Raw genomic sequence first — 22,712 nt, forward strand, 5'->3', positions numbered from 1 at the left:
TCATCGTGCTTGGTTTTGTGAATGGCTCTGGATTTCACATTATGTGCCTGTTTTTGTGTGTGTTTTCAAGGAATCCAAAGGACCTATTCAGGAACTTCATTAAACCGGGGGGGGGGGGAGGATGTGCAGCACAGAACAACAGGCACGTGAAGCAACACATCATTTTTCAGTCCTTTCTATAGAGAACAACAATCTTTTCTGTGCCCATTGAGCTCAATTATATATTATCAGGGCCCAGAAGTTGTTTGGATGCTTTCGAGCAGCTGGGTGCCTTCACAGATGACGCACTGGATATGGTGACTGCGGGTTAAGTGCAGCTGGAGATTTCTGTGGCCCCTGATCAGAAGCAAACAGCAGTTGAGAATCACAAAACGCCTGTAATTCAAGCACTGTTTGTCACCAGCAGCAGTTTCTGAGAGGGAAATGAGAGGGGCAACTGAATAGCAGCCCAGCTTTTAGACACACATTCTCTCACACGTACCGAAATCCACATACTGCGTATGTGTGCAAAACAAAGCACGGTTCCCTTTCAAGGATGAAATTACTGACTGGCCAGCACGAAGCACTCAACTATTTAACAGCACGATGGTAGACTAGATATCACCCATGTCTGCTAATGTCCAGCTCAGTGTTATTAATTCACACAACGGGCCCTCTCTGTGGGCATATCCCTCCATACGCACACCCCTGTGTAATATTTACCCCTTTGAAAAACCAGACTGCCCAGCCTGGACCTGTGCAAAGCCCCACCACTTCACCCCTTTCCCTTCCCTACAGATGTGCTCCTCCTTTTCCATCCTACAAAGGCTTCTTAAAGCTCAGATCTACCCATCTCCCTTAATCACACAAGCATCTTCTTCCACTGTATTACTACATCCACTAATGCTGTGATGTAACCTCAAAGCACAGACACCTGTATATGGCCCTTTCTATACTTCCAGTGCTGTAATCTGATTTTTTCATCATTTCACAGTTTATTTTTCAAATTAAATGGCATTAATAAAGTGGATTGACAAATAAATCCAAATAAACAATGCCCTTGCATGACATGATACCAACACAGAGCAGACAAATTTTCATTAAACCAGTGCCCCCTGAAAATTACTGTTGCTTCTGACATTTACTTTGGGTGACTTCAACTTTTTGGCCACACTTGCACATAATCAAATCACACTGTGTAGGTTGCAACACAAACAGCAAACCTAGTAATTCCAAAGTGGTAGGGCTAGTATTTTGAAATAAAATAAAACCCTCTCTCTTTACAAACAGAATGGAAAGAAACATTATCTTTATTTCCATTAATGCATGGCAGTATTAGTGCTGACCTGATGACTAGCTGGTACTGCTCCTAAAGTATGCCACATTGTCCCACGCTCTAAGTGCATGGAAGTGCTTCCTTTAACTTCATTCCTACAGAGCCCAACCTCCAACAGTGCAAGAGTAGCCCAAACACACCCAGCATCACTTGCAAACCTCTCTATTGTCCCACACAAGCTATTTTCATGGCCCAGGCTCTTCTTGATTTTCAGCAGGTTTATAGTTACTGAAATCCACTGGCTGCCAGTAATCCAAAATCACAGTAGCTATGTAAAAGGAGAGTCAAGCCTTCATCACCCATTACGGGTGTATGAATGCTGTATGCAATATTTCCAAGGTGTCTGACCTCACACTGTACAAATATATACACATTTTTCCCTTCTTGCTGCACAGAGATACAAGTTGGGAGTCAAAGAAATGAAACAGTTTTCCATGGTTGCGTATAATACTTGTAGCTGTTACTCCACTCCCAAAGCCCACCCACAATTTCATTTTCAATTAACAGCTCTTAGAAAAGCAGTAATGAAAGCAGTTGCTAAAGAGCACTCGGATGTCATTGAGAGACTGCAAACCCAAACTGTAAATAGCACATTGTAAATCGCTTGTCACCACAGTCAGCTCTCACTGGAATCTCACTGCCGGTGACAATCAAACCCATCTGCTCAGCTCCCCGACCAATGTCACCACAAACCATACAGCTAACACCCACCTCCCGCTCTCCTCTCATTACCTGTCATGTACAGGCTTGTCTAAGAGTGTGCAAATGCCATTCGTGACTGTAAGCGTGGTTAAATGCAGATCACACAGTAGTTATTTCACCCCCTGCACCAGAGGTTTGCTGCACTGAAGCACACGAGCACCTCTGCAGCAGGGGACAAGTCTGCTATAACTAAATCTGCAACACAATTAACCATGTGATGTTTGCAAGTGAAGATGACAGGGGACAACAGTGGCCGTCCAGATCAGCCATCCACAGCCTTGGCAGTCTCAAATTTAGGATATAGGCCTTCAGGGTGAGACTGCCAAGGGGATCGTGGACTTAATTCTGAGAAGGAAGAGTTCAATACTTCCCTTCCTCCCCTTTAATTGATTCATGCAATGGGCTACGAGGTTAAAGCTAATAGTTTATAATGCTTTTAGTTGATGACTGCCAGAGTCAGCAGTGTATCTTTTTTTGCTGTTCTTCCCATTTTTCCTTTATCTTATTAAAATTTACCACCTAATTCATCTCTCCATCATGCATTTTCTTACCATTATTCATCATCTGCCCCTTATTTATTACCAGTTTGTCTCCTTCCTTGCACTCACACAATATCTGGGATTGGGATTTAATATTCTGCAAGTGTCTCTGGAATCAGCCGGTTAAGGTAGCGCCTAGCAGCAGTTGGCTCTTGTATATATGTAAGCCAGCTAAGATACCACTTGCCCAGCACACAGATTGCTGTTTTAGCAGCATATGCCAAAGACGATCCTTTTCTGCAAGAAGGCGTATGAATCTCCCAGTACATAAAGAAAACAATGAAGGAAATGGTAGAGAGAACAAAAGTCAGTGTCTTTTGCTCCTTCCAAAACACACACCCACTGAATAAAGAGAAATGATCCTTCCCTCTCACTATCAAAATACTCTCAACGCTCCTTCTGCAATAACTCATTGTTTCCTCATATGCCCCACTCTGCTTGAACTTTGAGGAATAGAAACTCATTAAAAACTATTTAAAAATTTTTGCCAGCCTTCTGATAGTTTAAAAGTGTTCACTTTAAGATTTCCAATTGATTTTTACAGAAAAAAACACACAAAAACATGCCATCACCAATTAACGTAAAGGAAATTAAATTTAAAATCCTGGAGAAATACTCTGATGAGTCTTATGTTTGTTTAACGCCAACTAAAATTTCCTTGAGGCATTTAATAAGTACATTTATAAAAGCTCACAAAGCAGAGTTCAAAAGTCTTGTCGCTAGTAAAATATGAGCTTTAATTAACCTACAGTTTCACATTTTCTGGATTTCAATAAACCTGTAGGCATTTCAGCATAGCTGGATAAATACCTGCATGAATACTGCAAGGATTTTTTCTGAAAACTAATTAGCAATCCTTCCAATAGCTGACTTCAACTAAATCCTGCATGTGAGAGTTACTTCCAGCAGATAACAGATTTCACAGAAAGATGTATCAGACTGGACTGTTAACTACTGGTAAAACAACGAACAAGATCTCTGGGTATAAAACACTTCCCAACAGGGACAGACTGCAGCCAAGGTCTTATGCCAGCACTGTGACATAGTGTGTCATACACTATGGAATACAAGTGACAGCACTGAGAATGCATCCTGCCATCCAATGATAATATTCACATGTGACAGTTCAGGATTCCTCCAGGAACAACAAGGGCAAGATATATTGTTTACATATAAAATATATAGCCCTAATATAGCAAGGACACCACATATATCCAGAAGCATACTGAACTTTAATTGGCTTTGGACCCTCCTACTTTGTCAAGCACAAAACACGGTGGCCCCAGTTCTTGCCTTGTTGTCATCTGAGAAGGCTGACAACCAACTTTGCTTCCTATCGAGAGCCCAGAAATTCAGTGGGATGGAGCTGGGTGGGGAAACAAACCCAAGGTGTGCAGCCAAGAGTCACTTTAGGATGAAAAATGTTACATGATCAGAGAAAACCATCCTCAGAACTTACCATTCTCCTCCTTTTTTTGAGGTCTTCACCATTTGTCTTGAAAGATGACAGAAAATGCTTACCAGAAACACTATATATAAAGGTTGTGGGCATGACTCTTCAAATAAGCTTTATAGTCTTTTCCATGACATCTTTTTTCCACGTTTAAGTGCCAAAGCCATTTGGATTTGTCAGCACCTAAACTGTTCATGAGACTAAAATGTTCTTATCTAAGCAGCTACACCCCTACCAAATGTATTAAATTTATACTGAGCAAGATATTTGATTTCTTCTCAGCCTTATCCCTCAGGAATTAAGCAGAGTACTCAGATTTATCAGCTAAAAGGAAAAACATTTTCCATAACATTTGTCAACTCAATACCTTTCAAGCCAGTGTATATTTATTCCTAAAAACATAACCTCACAAATAACCTCGATCAGCAGTGAGGCTGATTCTTTCACAGTTTAAGTATCAGGAAGAAAGGTTTCACCTGACAGCAGGCGATGCCAGGGGAATCAAATAGTGCAAAAAGTCAGCTTTTACGAAGGCCAGTTCCTATTGCACAAAGCAGATACATTTACCATTTGATATACTAAAAAGGAACAGAGTGAAGACCGTGTAAGTGAACACAGAAAACCAACAAGGAAACACAGCAACCTTCAGAATCTCCTTACAACGTAACCATGGCATCAACTATCCTGAAGAGTTTTCCCACCTCCCTTTGAAACACAAAATTAAATTAAAAGAAATACCTTTAACGGGTGTGGTAGTGTAGAATAAGCATTTTACAATTTGTCTGCTCTGCTAAAGCACTGTATAGTCTCTTATTTCTATATACAGTGTAGGCTTAAAAATAATAATGAAAACGTATTTTTTACCAGTTTCTGTAACTCTATCAAAATGAATACAAGTCAATGTCATTGTCATCCTCAGTGTTCCTTCTATTTCCCTGAGCTCACAAAATGAGAAGCAGTGAAGTCTCACTATTTTCTAAAAGTTTCTCTGCAAAGCAATGTTTGGTTTGCACTAAACAAGGATGAAGACTCATTCAATGAATATCAACCACGTCCATTAGACATATAAAATTTCGGTTAGTGTGTCATTAACTTCACTCAAATTTAAGCCAAAACTGGCCACCTTACTGTTACTTTAGACTTCAGTTCCGCAGACAGTGAGCCAAACGACCACACAGGCACATGCTACTCTTAAAATCCCCAGCTCTAATTAGTCTTTTATATATAACGAACACACAGGGGATATTTATTCATTAAAAAAAGCAAAATACGGCTCTTTTTTCCACATCCTGCTCACAAGAGAAATCACGCTTGTCACGCTTTCTTCTTTTTTAAAAAACACGTAACACAACACTGCACGGTCCTGAAGAAGAGACCAAGATTTCCCGCCTCAGTCTTTGCAGCCCTGGATGCTGCATGCTCACTTTTGTCACACATGTGCCACAGCTCCCGCAGTAAGGGAGCACCAGTATTGGGGAGGCAGGAAGCTCATGCTTACGGGTAGGGGATTAGTAACCCAAAGCAGCACACACTGGTACCACTGATGTCCTACAAATGAGCTCCTCACACCGTAATCAGTCTTACAGCTTTGTCTTGATTAACAGCTGCCCCTCTCGCAATTACCTCACCTTGCCCTTGATGTTCAGAGGGGGTCTTATGCTTCTGCATACAAAGAAGGCATATTTATGGTACCAAGTTGGCCTAACAATGTAGTAGAGAGACCACATTTGTTTGCCCTGACAGTCTCACAGCCAGTCTATGGAAAGCTCCTCCAGCCTTTGCACATTTATTAATGAGCTCAGCTCTAGCATCAACCCACTGCTTGCTTTCCCACTCAGTTAATCTCTCCTAGTACCAGGACACAGTACCAAGTGGCACCCAAGAGACCAAGAATAAAACAACTTCAAAGGGGTTAAAATAAGTGATCCCACAAAATGAGAAATCTGCTTCTACATACCAGGTGCTAAAAGCCAAAGCCCTCCCTCCCCACAACAGATAACTTGTCTCCCACCTGTCTGAGGCCCTTCGGTATTTTCTTCCTTTTCCCAAGGTGCTGACAAAGATTACGATCATTTTCTCGGTCGGAGCTGTACTGGTGGTGGTGAAGTCTGTTCTTTTTCGGAAGATACGACAGCCCATTGGTAAGTGCTTCCCGTTTTTTCTTGGCTAGAGGATTCTGACGCTTCTCCACGCGTTCCTGAGGTTTCAGAGCTACGTCCTTCTGCAGAGGGAGAGAGCAGGGAAAGGAACAGAAGAAAAACACAGCGGTTAAGATATGGCTCTGATTTGGCCGATCTCTTTAAGCAGCATTTAAGCAGCTGTGCCGTGACCAGCACAGCATTCTCAGGGCAATGCCATGGTCACCAGAATAGGAAAAAGCAGTCTTCACGAATGCCTATCAGAAGATAGGCAAATGCAAAATAAAATGTGTAAGATGAAGCAAGTGCATGGAAGCAGACACATACTCCTTTAGGTTTTATACTGTCAAGTTCATAATTCTCAAAAACATCTCATGTATCAAGTGTGCATGCATTTAGAAGACAGCACATGTTTATAATGTTTAAATTAACAATCGTCTTTGATTTAAACAAGGCTTGGTTTTTCACATTTATTTTTATTATTTCTTGTATTTGACAAGCCAAGGCAAGAGCTGACCTAAATCCAGTTATAGCAAATGAATCTCAATTGACTTCAGTGGATGTTTCCCTCAAGCCTGACCTAAGCAAAAGATTTCCAAATGCAGGGGGGGACATAAAAAACCACTTGTATTTGAAAACTGTTACTGACCCTTCTTTAAACCCCAGAACCAATACCTGTCTATAAAAACCACTCAAGTCTTATAACCTAAAATAACCTGCAACTCAGAGAATTCATATTTTTGTTTCAAATAAATGTTACTTGAAAAAAAAATTTGCAATAACACAGAATTAAAGGCAGAGGAAGAGGAGGCTGAAGGGTCATTAGGAGAGAGGAATTAGAAGCTATTGGAAAGGTGTAAATTACAATTCATATTGTGCATCTAATAAATACAATCTGCTAAGTCACATCTACTCCAAGAACTCCATACATAAGAGTACAGTGTCTCCATATAAGGGGCATATTACTTAGATAGATATTTATATATAAATATATATAGATATCTATTATAGATGTATGTATCTATGTATCTATAATACTTTAAGCATACTCTACTAACATGCCTGGCTGCTCTGACTAGAAGCTCTTTACGCCCTACCCTAAAGTACTGTGTGATCTCGTAAGTCTTCATGCTGCTGTTTATTGTCACTTAATATTATAATGACAGCAGGAAAGAAATTGGGGTATTGGTCCCTGTGCCACATAAAGATTCAGGTTCAGGAGAATATAATTCAAATTATGCCACCTTCTAATGCAAAAAAAAACATGCCTAAAGGCAAAAGTCAGTTTGGCTTTAATTAAAGAATGCTCCCTAAATGCCTGTCTAAAACACAAGAGCTTCACAAAATTCATAGCTAAAACCAATGAGAAGATTAATTAAACCGAAGACAGTCAAGGTTCAAATTTGATATTTGGTAAAAAGAATAATTTTACAAGCATTAAAGGAGTACAGAACAGAAGCTATAAGACAGTTTTTCTACCTTTTCTTCACCTAAGACACCATGGGAAATATCCTAAGCTTTTCTTCACAGAATGTTATTCATACCAGAAAAGTTAGAAGCCTTATCCAATCTCATGAAAAAAATCTTTAGCATCCTTAGCTATAAAGCAGGATCAGTATTTTAAGAATGTCATGTCTCTCTGGTTCTTCCAGCTACTAAAAAATAAGTCAGTAGTAGCACTGATCTTCAGAATATGTTTTGAGATCTACTTGTGAAAAGCACTGTACACAAGCTGAGCGATCCTACAGAGCAAGCCCAAAGAAATGCAAATCAGGAAGAAACACTTCTCTGAGCACACCTTCGGTCTCCTTCACCAGGAAGGTTTTCGATTTAGATCCATGCCATAAATGCAAGAAGGCAAATTCTCAGGTGTCACATACTGCAGTAATGATTTCACCAATGCTCATCATCAATAGCTTCATAAAAAGAGCAACTACAACAACTAAATACATGTTGACCTCCTGGATAACAAACGCAGAGTGCCTCAGACAGCCGTTCCCGCGCTTGGCCCTAATTCTGCTACACTCTGTGAAATAAACTGGAAAAACTAATACTGCAATTCACCCAGGGCAACTTCAACACAGGAAAAAATTACCACCAGAATTACAACTTGTTCAATGCAGTCTATTGAAACAATGAGATATTTTATCATAGGACAGATTCATGCTTTAAGATAACCATCACCATGCTGCTAATGCTAAACATAAATCTTTATTTTTTTCAGATCAGTATAAAAAAATCTAATACTTTATGAGTAGTATATTATACCAGCACAGGATGCCTGTTAAAACACAGAGCTAGTATTTATAGATAGAAATGGAGGATTCACTCTCAATACGAAAGGTTGAAGGAGCGACGAAAGGGACTAACTTTCTGGGAAAAAAAAAATCTCCTAATGACTAAATAGCTTTCATGGGATTTTTTTTTTTCCCCCAGCTATGAGTGATCTAAATGAAACAGTGGCAAGCTTCCAGAAGCTTATAAAATGTCTAATGGGGCTAGCACTGCCATCAAGAAATTACTAGTTCCCATTAGCTTTAAAGATGGTGTAAAATGGGTCACATTTTGCAGATCACTATGGGCATATCTGGCATAATCTCCTCCATAAGAAGCCCATGTTCTAGCCAATTGCATAAAGTTTCATGAACTGTCAGATACACCTAAAGAAATAAAGTTTAGCTCATGTCAGAATTGGGATGAAAGAATCTGCATACATACCTACGGCAAAGATGAGTGACACCAAATTCACAAAACCTTCTGCAAACTCTATGAAAATGTACCTTCCAAGACAGAAGGAACAATTTGCAGAAGTCTCCAAAAATAAGGTGCCTCTTCTGCTCACAACCAAAGAGAGGAAAGGGAGCTCCGTATGTACATAGCTTGCCATTCTGCAAATTGTAAAATCAGGCCTTAAATCCAGTCGGGTGGGTGGGCTTACTATGAAATTTAGACATAAAGATTGGTGTTTAGACAACCACATTCCTCCAGAACAGCCGCCTGCTTTTCACCAGCTGACATCGCTGCAGAGAAAATTACAGAGTGCTGTGGGTCAAAACCCTGTATTATTGAATTGTATGGGAGAACCTCTCATTGCTTTCAACAGATAAGCAATTTGGCCTTAAAATATATATGTATATAGAAATATGTATTAAATTCCTCATCTGCAGACTAGACTGCAACAGGACATGTTAAAAGATTACAAGCTGAGCCATGGGTGAATACGATGCATTGAAACTAGTTTCAATAGATACGACACAGGGTGTCAATCCTCACGTTTGAGGGTGCAAACTGCCCGGGATTGTTTCGGACACACGGGCAGTGCAGCAGCACACGCGAGGCTGCGGACGACGCGCACGGATTCTGCCCTCTTGGAAGCCATCGGGTTCGGCGGAGGCAGCACTTGGCTGGGAACCGTGGCCCCACATAAATCACTTCCCCGCTTTCCGCCCTTTCTCCCTCATCCAATTTTTATCTTTCTGTTGTTTAGATAGGACAATAGCTGTACCATGCCGCGTGCTAGTACATTAGCCAGCACAATCTTAATTACAGACTTCAGGCATCATCATGATTAGAGTAATAAGCTGTAATTACTCTAAGGTGACAGGACTGCACAGACCTTATCTACATAGATAAGGAGATGTAGTAATATTTCATGTCGAGACGTATTTTTTCAGCAGCTACCCATGGAGTTGATTCAAACTAAGTAGCAGACCCTGCGAACAACACATTCAGACTTTAATGGAGGTTTTTCTCCTCTCCTGCCAGCATACAAGCCCACACATTATTAAATAAATCCTACAAACATATTAGGCATGGTTTAAAACCATCTTATTCAGAGATATCTTTCATCAGTAAAGTGCCTTAAGTGTATCAGGAAGGTGACTTAAATGTATAAATATGTAATTACATGCAATTCAATACAAAAGTGCATTAATATTTATGAGTGTACTGTATAATCTAAAAAAATTTCCATTTGTTTTATTTCTATTGGGCACATTAATCAACCTGATACCACTATACGTGCCACAGCAGAGAAGAGCCGCCCATGCTGAACAGGCTCCTGCCGCGACGTCAGTGAGCAGGAGGGCTGCCGAAGCCTGATGGGGTGGCACTGCAATCATCTCAGCTCCAATTAATATTAACAATTTCAATCAAAATCCTGCATTTGGTGAAGGGAGGAGAAGCAGCCTCCATGGGTACATCAGATAATTTCTCGAGGTAGGAGGCTTGAAGGACACACTGCATTCTCATCAAGTGTTAAGCTTTCAGAGAGCTATGCCTGATTTATTTCAGGAGAGTCCATCTTCTTGCTTTGTAAATGACAGCTTATTAATTATAAATCAGATCCTCAGTGGCAGCTGAGCAGTGCTTCACACTGCTTGGCGGGGTACACACTTCACCCCCATGAATCTCACCCGAGCGCCAGTCCATCGCTGCTGCCCTTCCCTCCTGTCCATGCCCTCCAGCCACCCTCTCTCTGACAACAACTTCAAAACTGCAGGTAAGCAACAGGAATTCTGTTCCACCCCTTATTACAGGATTGTTCTATGGGAACACTTGATGAAAAGAAACACTGCAAAGGCACCATGTAGCAAATGCACTGCAGGCACTTAACTGGATGAAAATTTCAGGTGCTGCTCAGGGATTTCAAGTCTTGATCTTTCCAAATCATCCTTGTAGATTATCATTGTGATTCCAGTGTTGTAAGAAGTTACTTTCTGAATTCCCACTGCACATGACCCCAGCAAAGTACAACTTTTACAAATTGATTATTAAAACCAAAAGTTGGTTACAGTGCAGGGCTAGTAAAACTAAATAACAACTGTATCAGTCTACAACTATAGTTGAATTATTTGCTTGTCAGGTTCTCTCTAAAGTTCACAACGGCTTTATATTAGAGCCCAACAGTTTATCCTTTACTCCAACAATAAAATTAAGTATAAAGGAATAAGGCACTATTAAAAACACATAATTATTAAACAGTCATGAAATGCCAATGTAGTGCTCCACTTAAAACACAAATAGTTAGAAAAGCAAGTTCGAATCTACCACTTTGCCCCTGTCCACTATTCAGACATCCAAGCATCCTTGTCAAATAGAATTGTAAGAAAGGTACTTCTGGAGCCTTTTGTCTATTTTCAAGGTACAAGCAATTTACATTTGATCAGGAACACTACTGCAGAAGGAAGAAGCCAATTAAGGGAAGGAAAAAAGAAAAAAAATACATTTTCACTAGCTACAAAAGCTGATTTGAAATTCTTCCCAAGTTACGGACACAACTGTAAGACAGACTCAACACCTCGGCCCTGGCTGTCAGCTGCAGAAGGGCTTTGTTTGCCAGGGATGTTACGTGAGGAGAAGCAAGATGCAGCCAAAAGGCATCCTATGAAAAAACGCACAAACAGAAACACTGACAAAACCACCAACTCCATTTTCGCTGAGAAAATTTGTTGCAAAAGTTTAGCTTGCAAGAAATTAAGATGACTAGAGAATACAGCTGAGAGAAATACCGCAGCTTTGTTGGCATCTCACAGTGGGTATCGTTAGCTGGGAATCCAGTACAGCAACACGCACAAACAGCTGCACAAACTGAACCAAAACCCCCTCAGAATCAGGAAACAGTGCCAGTCTGAGGGTACCAAATTTGCCATCGCATCTTGACAGTCTTCCTCGACTCATACTGTATCTTCTGTTACATTTGGGAAGAATTTTTATAGCTGATGGATGAAAATGCCCTAAGACTTCAATATATCTCTCACACGTTTCATAATTCATTATTTTAGTTCTGGCAGTAACAACAAGATGCAAGGGTCTGAAAACGGTACACTGACTAGTCCCTGCAATCTTTCAAAATCAGAAAATAAAATGAGATGTTTATAATAGTCATTCATTTCCCTCCAGATCAGGTAGTTAAACACACTATGTATTCTTCTGAATGCACAATTAGTTCCTCACAGGCATTTATCTAGGGGAAAAAATTGCAAACACTATTAAAACACCACCAGGGAGAAAGACAGGCAGGTGTAAAGTGCAATGCAAAAGAGAAAAGAGTTCTCAAAGTGTAGAAATTACGGTATTTTAGGACACAAGGGGCTGGTGAAGAAAGCCATGATGTCAACTGTAGTGGGTACGGTAGCCCATCCACTAATCCCAGCAATTTCTTCAAATTGTGAGACCTCTGCAGAAAGGTTTAATCTCGTTTGGTTTGGTTTTGTAAAATTACAATGCATTGCCTCCTGCATCTTTCTGGAACCTGAAAACAAAGTGGTTGGTTCAATGTTGTGCAAAAAAGGTTGTGCAACAGACTGAAGATGAAATGCTGTACCAGGCTGCAGGACGCTATGTGGTGATTACAGATGAAGGCAAAACAATAGGAAAGCAAGTTGCTGTCTGCTTGAGATATGTTTTATAAAAGTGCTTCTGCAGCGAAGAGATTGCTTTGATTTTTCATCCCAAAATCATTTGTTAACAATATCATTGATAAACAGAAGGCTTCTTTTCAGGTGCTGCTAATTTAAATTACACACAAAAAAACTACATTAAAGCAACATTATTGAGGTTACCAAGTCAAGGACTTGGAAGTTATGAAAGGCCAGGATTAAGGCTGCAACCACCACCTTAATTCAGCCCTCTTGTGCATATGCATCATGATACAATCTTTAATTACATGATCGCATGCTCTTATTTCCCTCTGCAGAATGGAAGGTATTCAGCTAATGAGCAGCCCCTCAGGATTTTGTTTTCTCCTCTTTGTCCAACATGTGGACCTAAAACTTGTTTACTTACACTCCATTCACACCCTCCTCCAAATGTGCAATCATTAATTTCCTCAAGGGCTTTTCTATATAGCTTCTCACTATAGTATCAGACGCTCAACAAATATCAGTGACCTATTTTACAGCTATTTAGCCCGATGAAGGAATTTCACTATTCCCATTTTATAGGTGGCAACAACAGTCCTGACATCTTCAGGTCAAACACGTCTCGTAATTTTAAGAACCTATTAGGAAGCACCTAAGATTTGATTTTTCAGAGAACTTAGCTCTACAGAGCACTTTATCTAATGAAGCACAGCCTTCACTGATTTCAGCAGCTACTGGGAACGCTAAGCACTCTTGCAAATCAGGCTTTAGTAAGCATCATGTATTAAAAGGACACAGATAACAACTGTTTCTAAAATATGTAGTGCAATGCCACATACTAAATACGGGATGGAGGCAGAGGAAAACTGGATTCTAATGACATTCAACTCAACCAGCAAGAGGAAACCCTCCTGCCATCTCCCTCACTGTGCCCCTTCCAGCTTCAGTAACAGGTGGGAAAGGGGCTCAACAAGAGAAGAGCCTACAGAGTAAGTCAAACCTGTTTGAGTAAATTACTTCAGGATCTTCAAGAAATAAAGTAGGCCATTATATTATTAACAGTGGCATCACAATTCATAAAAACACAAGGGCCAAATAAAAAAAAACACCACCACCACCTTGGGAAAACTTAAATACATACTTGCCTGCTACATACACACACCAGGCCAATGGAAACACGGAATCCTGTACACATACCACTCCTCAATGGTTATACACTTTAAATTGTGTTCTACCTGGCATTATTTAAAGAATATATGGCTGTTAACTCTTTTCTACTAAAATTTTACACTGTTTGTTGTCATAGTGGGACAGCAGACACTCTTTAGCACAACTGCGACTTGTACTAACATGCTAGACCTAAGGAAGTAATCTAAAAGAAATACTTTACTCAGCAAAATAAACGTCCTTCCCTGTTCATAAGTTCCAACAACAGACCATGCCTTTCTTCAGCATACTGTGTGTTTGGATGCAGACATCTATTTCTCAGCAATTTATGGCACTTGATACTTCAAACGAGATCTGCATTGTTCCTTTGTGATTAGTCACACAGACTACATAATACTGTTTCTGTGCCTTACCTGAATAACTTTTTCCCATTTAATTACACATACATGTGTATCTAAGTCTCGCTGCATTCAATGGGATTTTAGCAAAATCCTTTAACTTGTACTTATCTGTTTTGAGACTGCTGAATATGAGCATACACTCAAATTTTTACCCTGACATGATAAAAAGCATGTGTAAAAGAAATTTTATTCAAGCATTTGAGTACAAAAGATTAAAACTTTAACAAAACTTACAAGTCCTACACACCAACTTTGACAGAAGCAGAATATAATTACTCAAGATTTCAAAGGCAAGCAGTTCTACAAAACAGCTGTAGCAACTTAGCTGAAAAGGAAAATGGACAGTCATACATTTTTCATAGTATTCACTAAGCCTACAGATGCTACACAAAATAGATGTTTAGCTGAAATCTAAGATTACAATGCCAGCTGTTGAGCCAAAGAGGCCCTATGAAATCAAAGCTGGCAAAAACTGATGTCATACCTGAAGATGAAAATCAGAGCAACCGATTGCCATTCATTTCATCTTTTTCAAACACGACATGGTATTCTCAGCCTTATCCTCCCTCTCCTTTCTCAATTTTGTCAGTCAAAATACTGTACCATACCACGCTACAGTTGTGGAGAACAGTCATCCAAATTATTGGAATCAATGCAACCAGAGTTAGGAAAAAAACCTACTCTTGGATCTAGTCTTGAGAAAGCGCTGAGCAATGCCAGCTTAGATTACAGAGCCACTGAACTGTTTTTCTTGAAGCTGCCCGGTTTTGTGGAAGGCAAAGTACACACAGCTGATTCTGCTCAGACTGATTTAGCCAGAAACCTGCATACTCCTGCCAAAAGAGAAAGATCCTGAAGCTCCCACTCCACCCAGCTTCTGCCAGCCTCGAAATCCTGTCATGTTTTTTCTAGAGATTTTTCTAGGTCTTACACAAGATGCTAGCGAAGTCCAAGGTTACCTCTTTCTTGCAGATTTGACTGAATCGTCTTCATTACACCTGTGACTCTGCCTTTTTTGAGTATACGCTGTCTGAAATACCAGCAAGAACTGGCCTCTCCCAGCAGGGAATCTGCATCCTCTGCTGGCATCATCTCAGCCATGTTCTCTCCAACTCCTCCATGTACAGTCTTTGAAACTTTTCAAATCATCTTCGATAAGTACTTGTCTTTCATACACCTACAACCTTTTTTTACTTGGTAAAGCGCCCAGGGCAGATCTCACAGCAAACAGGGCTGGCTGCCCTTTAGGCCCACCACCACTCTGTGAGCATGAGCTCTGGCAGAATTCAGGACACAACTCTGAGTGCTTCTAATGCAACAGGCATGTTACCAGTAACAAAACGCTCCATTCCAGACATGCTTGACATAACTTACATCGCGGAGACTGCTCACACAGTGTGCAGCCCTTGCAGCCAAGGGAACTCTATTCCCACTGGCCCGGGGTTTATTTCACAGTGCTGGGCCTTAAATAAATGTGCTTGATATACCCTGTGAACTGCACAGCCACATTCTCACAAAGTGTTTATTTTCTTTGAGGAATCAAAAAAAATAGAAAACGGGTGTGGAGAAAAAAAAAAAAAAAAAAAAAGAGTCCCTAGGGATGCACGCTTTAAATCGTCAGGCCAACAAAGAGGACTTCATTGCTCTCGCACTGCTCAGTTATAGTTATAGATTAGGCAGAGAGAGAAAAGCATTAAGCCAGCTCTCAAAACAAAGGTGAATTTGTTTTGTTCCACTTGCTACAACACACTAGTTGCACATTTCCAGCAGTCATCCCAAATCTGTATACAGCACTGTTATTCTATATAGTCAAGCCACGCACAGCAACACCTTGATCTGATGCAGAAACGCATTCATCCGCGGGCACGGGCTAGGACTGTCTACAGTTTACACAGATGCCTGCATCTGAGTTCAAGGGTCAGCTTCGTGCCACAGCAGGGCCAAAGTTTTTCACCTTGGAAAATGGGATTTTCATAGTGGAGAGAATCCAACTGAACAGTTATCAAGTACCCCACTGAGTACTATGAAACACAAGTAATTTCAGTTTGTCTAAACAATTGAGCAGCTCTTTAGTTCTCCACTGGAACTTCTGGAATTTTTTTTCCTTCACATAGTGGTGTTTTTTTTTTTTTATTTGCACTTTCTGTTCTGATTTGGAATGGAAATAATTTTTAAAATTTCAAACTTTCTCCAAAAAGAAATAATCTGTATGTTGGTATCCATAGGTATACAAGATCTACGTATACTGACCAAAATACACATGCCATCTTGGGACCAAATTACATTTCTTTCTTAGCTTTAAGTAAAGAATACATCCCCTTTTAACCTTGTTTATTTTGTGTCCAAAAGCATCAGTCCTTTATTTTTGTCCAGCATCCTGCCAACTTTATCAGGAGACTTTTGCAATGAAATCACACTTCTCCAGTGGAACCTTTGGCATGAAGCTGACTGGGGGCTGCTCCACTCTCCAGAGTGGTGTTCGCTGAATAATTCAAATGGCACTTTCGTCGGCAGGCCACGGACTGAGGCCAAGGAGTTAGTGGGCCAATAAATCTTACATTTAAAGAGTATCCCCCCTTAGTGGTAGGGTTAGAATAAATGGATGTGGGCTTAGACAGCTCCTATCCCTGCTATTCCTGCACTGGGCCTAAACAGATTACTTCAGCCTCCAGGCTCTTGCACTGGCACCATTCATTAGCACAGCTCTCAGCATTCATAAAAAATGTATTATGGTTTGTAAACCAAATCAGAAGCACCTCTGTAATCCTCGTCTTGCAGAAAGATGGTACAGCACCAGTGAAGTCCAATGTATTCTGAAGGTCTCACAACGCTCCCTAAAATATCGTGGCCACAGAAGGGAACTGAGTCGGGACACCATAGAAGAGGTTAGCTTTGCTGCCGTATTAGCCTCAAGACTAAACCAGAAAATCTGCTCTCCAGGAGTCAAGACAAAGAAACCACCTTGAGACAACATCGGTAAAAACAACTAGGAAACTGCGCTACATAGGGAGAGATGGAAACATCCACATCATTTATTTCTGTATCACAAATGAAGTCTTACAAGCACACAGGAAAACTGGAGGCATCCTTCTGCACATGAAAGAGAGCTGGACAAACCTAGCTCTTTGGACAGACAGTACAAAAATAACCAAGGAAAAGGAGAGAGTTAGAAGAGCTACTCATGGATTATGCCAGACGGCAGACGCTCCAACCTGCAGACTTTTTAACCAAACCAAAAACCTCCACATAATAATGGGTTATAATTATTGAGCTTTTCAAAATACGAATCTATTTTGAAACAACTCTTTTCCATCTCATGGGTCAAAAAGTCAAACTACTTAACACACTTGCCTTTCTGTCTTCTAAGCTCCTACTCTCTCATATTCCTCTTGATTTTCTTTCTCCTTCTCTGGCAACCACTTAACTCTACCACTGTTCTTGGCATGTGGCATACAACCTCACACAAAAGACTGATGAAGGCAGATTTTTAAATGAAAGAACAGTGATTAGAAAATAAGGGGAGAGAGAGAGAGAGAGAAAGAGAGCTCAGACAGGACCAGAGGACTGCATCACTGAAGGTGAGCTTGGTAATACTCTTCATTAGGAAAAGGATCAGAACCTTTGTACAATTAGTGGAAAAAAAAGAAACAACAGTTCCACTTCCCATCTGCGAAAGAAACCTTCTAACATTCAGGCTGAAAAAAATAGTAAAGAACAAAAGTTTAAGAAATAGAGCAATATGTAACCTTTCCATTTGCTGGCTTATTCTTCCCCTAGGAAACAGATACAGTGAAGATAAATTTGATGATCAAAAAACCAGAGGGATTACATTCTTGTACAGTGCTGATCACTGGCAAATCCCCCTCTCTGCAGTTCAGAAGCAGAGCTTAGCATAACAGACAAGATTTATCATTGCCTTGTCCTTTGCACCACTTACAAAGTAGATATAACTTGCTCCTATCTCAAGAGTCCTCATTCACATACACAGATGAAATAAATACCAGAACTATTTTGTTGTTATTTTACAAGGGTATAAGCCACCGTACCAAATGCAGAGAATCAGACCCACTGGATAACTGCCACACGTTTTTTCCGTCTTCATTTCTCCGCTTCTGCTAATGCATTGCATCCTTACAACAAAGCATTTGTTTCAGCTTTAGGGCAGTGGGTGCTCCAAAGTCTATGTGGCATTACTCAAAAAAACATCAGGTATATTCAGCAGTTCCTAAGAGGGGAAACGCACTTCTTCCCTTCCATCCTGTGTTTAGAATACAGAGTCTCCAGTTAAATGGGCACAGAAGAGAGCATGAATAAATAAAAAGGGAAAAACAGAGATGACTACTTCCTTCAGTTTTATTACAGGGCACACTGTAAAGCTACCTGATACACCAGAGAAAAAGAAAATTTCCTTTACAGTTGTGCCATGGCTGAAAATACGATGTTTTCTGCAAATATTCAACTTTTTTAAGCTACTTTGTGGATAGATCTTTTAAAACTGAAGAGTCATCTAATATTCAAGGCTATTCAGTGACTGGAAAAGAGAGTTCTGTAATATTTCTTGTTTATAGCCACGTAGAAGCTACAAATTTAACTTGGTAGGGATGCACAGTCAGGGGATCCGGTTCCAAAACAGAACATCTCAAGTCAAGAGCTTTTGCTAATGCCTCCAGCAAACTTGTGAGGAGTTACAAAAACTGTGAATCATACCGCTTGAGCAATACTTACATTCAAACCACACTTTATCGTATACCCGGCTGTCTCGACTGAACTTGTAACCACTTCTCCTGTAGACAGCATCCGAACTGCTGTCTCTCTGTAAAAACTTGCCTCAAGCAGAAAGCAGATAAAGCTCTGCAATGCATCTCTCGAGAGCTACAGAATATGTTGAAGAGAATTAGAACTGTATGCAGGAATCAGTCTGCACTTGAAAAGAAACCTTTCCTATTAAAGATTTGTTTTCTAAGCCGCTTGTTGGTGCCGGTATCCAAATCTCTCCTGTCTGATCTTATCACAACTTGTACCCTGCCAGGCACGGGATTAGAGCTGGCTGGACTGAGATGGTAAGTTATTAATGTGGGTACTTGAAGACAAATGTTGAAATTCCTGATCTTCCACTGACTCTCTCTGTGTCCTGCAGCAGTAAGCTAAGCCCCAGCCCACAAAGCAGGTATTCAGGGGCCTAAACCTATTTAATTCCCATTGACTGGTTTTCCAAAGGAAATAAATGGCTCTGGGAATTTGGGCCTTTAGCCCTTCCGTGCAGCAGTGCTCATCTGTAAAATGGAAGTAAAACCACATCCTATTTCATCTGTGCTTCGTAATGCTAAATACTTAAAGAGGTAAATGGATCAGGCACCTCAGAAACACAGGGGGCTGCACACACGCTTAGAAAAAACAAACAAGACACTGCAAAGGTGATGTGGGTTCATGGAGCGGTTGGCACATTTCCCTCCAGTCAGACCTAGATCAAGGCAGCCATCTTCTGGATAAGAAATATAACCGTGTCCAACTGCTACACGCCATAAAACATCTCAGGGCTTGCGCTATTCATTAATTTATTTTGGAAACAGTAGCAAAGACAGTCTCTCATATCCCAAACCTCTTCAGCCTTTCAACTTCACCAGGCCAAACCACCACAGCCAGCATGTTCCTGGGGTACGTCCTGTGGGACTGCTGCAGCCCTCTTCCCTCTTGCCCCACCTTGCCTTCACACCCAGGGACTTCCTCCAAGACTCCTGCCAAGCAGGTACTTCTTGCATCTCCCTGTTCTCCTCCAATTGATGTGTGGGATAGGAAAGTCATGTCTTCCATCTCTTCTCCATCATCCCTCCTGGAAGAGGAGAGTATCTACATCTCCCTTTCTCTGCCCTTCATTCAGGACAGTCTCACTGCTTTCGTTCAGCTGCATGTATATGGATTTGTTCTTCCCTCTCACACAGGTTCCCTGCATGCGCTGTTCCCCTTGCTAACACAGAGAGGTCACAGCATTTCCCCTTCCCTGTTCTTCATCCTAATTCCAGGCAACTCTCGATGTCTGTCTGTGGCAACTGAGGCATGAACTCTCCATTGAAGTGCAGAAGGAAAATCCTTTATTATTACAATGGTACATACTTATGCTCTCGCTATGCTCTCGCTACCTTAGCTCTTAAGCTTATCAGAAACTAGACAGTCATCAATACTCTCTCCCAGAAACAATTCCATACTTTTTTCCAAGCTGACTTATCTTTCTTCCATGGCCTGCTTCTCCTCCAAGCCTTGCTGCTTCGCTGGGCCGGCGCAGGACAGAGCTGGCACTTCTTCAAGCCAGCGCAGGACAGAGCTCCTGCCCGGCTCACCAAGCAGAGTTCTCCCAAGCAGAGCTCTCCACCTTCACCGAGCTCCCCAAACAGAGCTCCCTGGCTGAGATGACTAGCTGATGTCCATTTGGCTCTTAAGTATTGAATCTCCCACAGCTGCGCAGAGCTGACACTCCCACACCTGTCCTCCTCCAGAAGGATCAGTCTCCTCCCTTTTCCCTCACCACTGGCTCTCCGCATCCTCTTCCTCTGTCCTGAACTAGTGCCTCTGCTTCACAAGAAGCATTCTCCTGCTATCCTTCCCCCCACCGACAACTCTCTCCATACAAGTTGCAGCCTTTGAAATCAATAAAGACTGTTCATTCTCCTGCGGGTTGAGAACTTCTGATACCTGCATGGGAATGAAGAGTGGGGGAAAGGGAAGAAAAGACTGCAGGCAGTTTTCCTTCTAAGCTCCCCACAGCCCTTGAACATCCCCTACCAGCTGTTCTGGAAGAGCAGCACTGCTTTGACAAACCACCAATCAGCAAAATTGCACAAGAGATGGTATGCTGTCAGCCTGTGCCAGTCCCCTCTTCCCTCGTACTCCCCCAGAGTCAGCCCCACTGCGTTTGGAGGGACCATTCACCTGCCCAACATCATGGAGATGCACAGATGCTCCCAAGGCCACCAATGCACTCTCAGTCACAAGGAATTCAGATGCTTCATTTCAATGCAATTCAGCGGGTATTAAGTCCCTCTTCAAGCAATGCTCCTACATACCCTGATGGATCCAGGCCGAATTGCCAAATGCACTGTGGCATTTGGGAGTACGAGACACAGCCCCTGTGAGGAATGGTGGGAAGAGGCCTTAGAAGAAGGAATTTAAGAAGGTCATCCCTTTTTTTCATTTCTATAGCCTGTCCCCCATTCCCTAGCCTATTTAACACCTCATGTAACTAGGGCACTCCTTAGAAAAGAAGTTCAGGACAGAAAATATAAACGAACACTTTGAAGAGACACCCAAACTCTGTAGTTTTATTATGAGGCAAAAACGACCTCAAAACCCCAGACTAAACAAATGCCTAGAGTGAAAAAGATGGAATAAATTAAAGGATATAATTATGGCTGGGAAAAGAGGAAAGGAGGACACTCAATAGGATGAAAGACGGATTTGAGAAACAAGAAATGAAAGGAGGTGTCAGCTTGAATCAGCCAGGCTGAAAACTGCTGCTGATTTTGACTGACATACTGAGACTTTCTGATTGCAAACTCTTTCTTTAATAGGGTGCAAATTCACCTCTTCACTTTTACTTTGATCTTAATGCAAATGTTTTATAATGGACAGATTTAATGATGTTCAGGTGCTTATTGGTTCTATCGGACTTGATACTGGAATCAATCTCCCCCTTTAGAAAGCTTGGGTTAATGGCGAAGTTTATTAAACTGCATGCAGTCATTCAGAAAAGATCAATAGAGACATGATTACAGAGCAACCAGAGGATTAAACATGAGATTTATCACAAAATTAAACTGAATTAAATGTTCTCTGATAGCACTTGAAATGCTGTCAATACTCTTAACTGATAATCTATGCTTTCTGTGTTTACTTAACAGGCAGCAGGGATGTCTGACTCAAGAAAATGACAATAATGTAAAAACATAAGCTGCAAAGATTTGCCGACAGCATTAAACCTCACCTAGAAAACCATTATTTCTTCCTGTGAGAAGAGCAAAAGCATTTTACTTCTTTGCCCGTTTCCTGTTTAAGGGCGAGGAGGATACAGTCCTCTCACATACCACACTTCTGCAGCCTCCTTCTCAGGAATATTATAGGATGCATAGGACAATAAAAGATAATGTACAGGGTTCCAACAAAATATTTTATGGTTTCCTCCTATGGCAATCTTTACCTCATTCAGAATTATTTTATTCCTCCTTTCTTGCGTTCTTGATAACCTTACTTATGCCACACCCTGAGAAATCTGTCAGCCTTACCGCTTCTCCTTTCCCTCTAGCTTAGCCCAGCTACCTCCCTGGGTTCATACACTCAGACCTCTCCTTAGGCTGGCATAGCACGGTGCAAACTTCTCTGATGCTCTCTTCCAAAAAAATTCAGTTCCAAGCATAAAATAAACAGGAGCACCAACAACACAGTACCACTGGCCTAAGAAACTGAAAAGGAATCTAGAAGAAAAATTCAGACCAATTTTACAGAGAGAAACAAAATCTGAAGTCAAACGCTATTCTTCTGGGATGAGATCCATCCCTGAAACAGAGCTGGAATTTCCCAAACCCTGCTGCATCCTGAGATCTGTTATCAGAATCACACACAGAGATTATTGCCATCTGCACTATAA

At 41.1% G+C, this 22,712-nt stretch overlaps 1 protein-coding gene across 6 annotated transcripts in view; it reads right to left on the reverse strand.

The window, feature by feature from the left end:
- Positions 1 to 22,712, reverse strand: part of AUTS2 (activator of transcription and developmental regulator AUTS2) — a 795,956-nt gene that overhangs the window by 572,420 nt on the left and 200,824 nt on the right. For all 6 annotated transcript variants that reach the window (XM_074890685.1, XM_074890686.1, XM_074890689.1 and 3 more), the window contains exon 2: positions 6,021 to 6,230. In XM_074890685.1, coding sequence (XP_074746786.1) covers positions 6,021 to 6,230 — 210 coding nt within the window. The remainder of the gene's footprint in view (positions 1 to 6,020; positions 6,231 to 22,712) is intronic.

Source organism: Strix uralensis, chromosome 20 (assembly GCF_047716275.1).
Source record: "Strix uralensis isolate ZFMK-TIS-50842 chromosome 20, bStrUra1, whole genome shotgun sequence".
NCBI lineage: Eukaryota > Metazoa > Chordata > Aves > Strigiformes > Strigidae > Strix > Strix uralensis.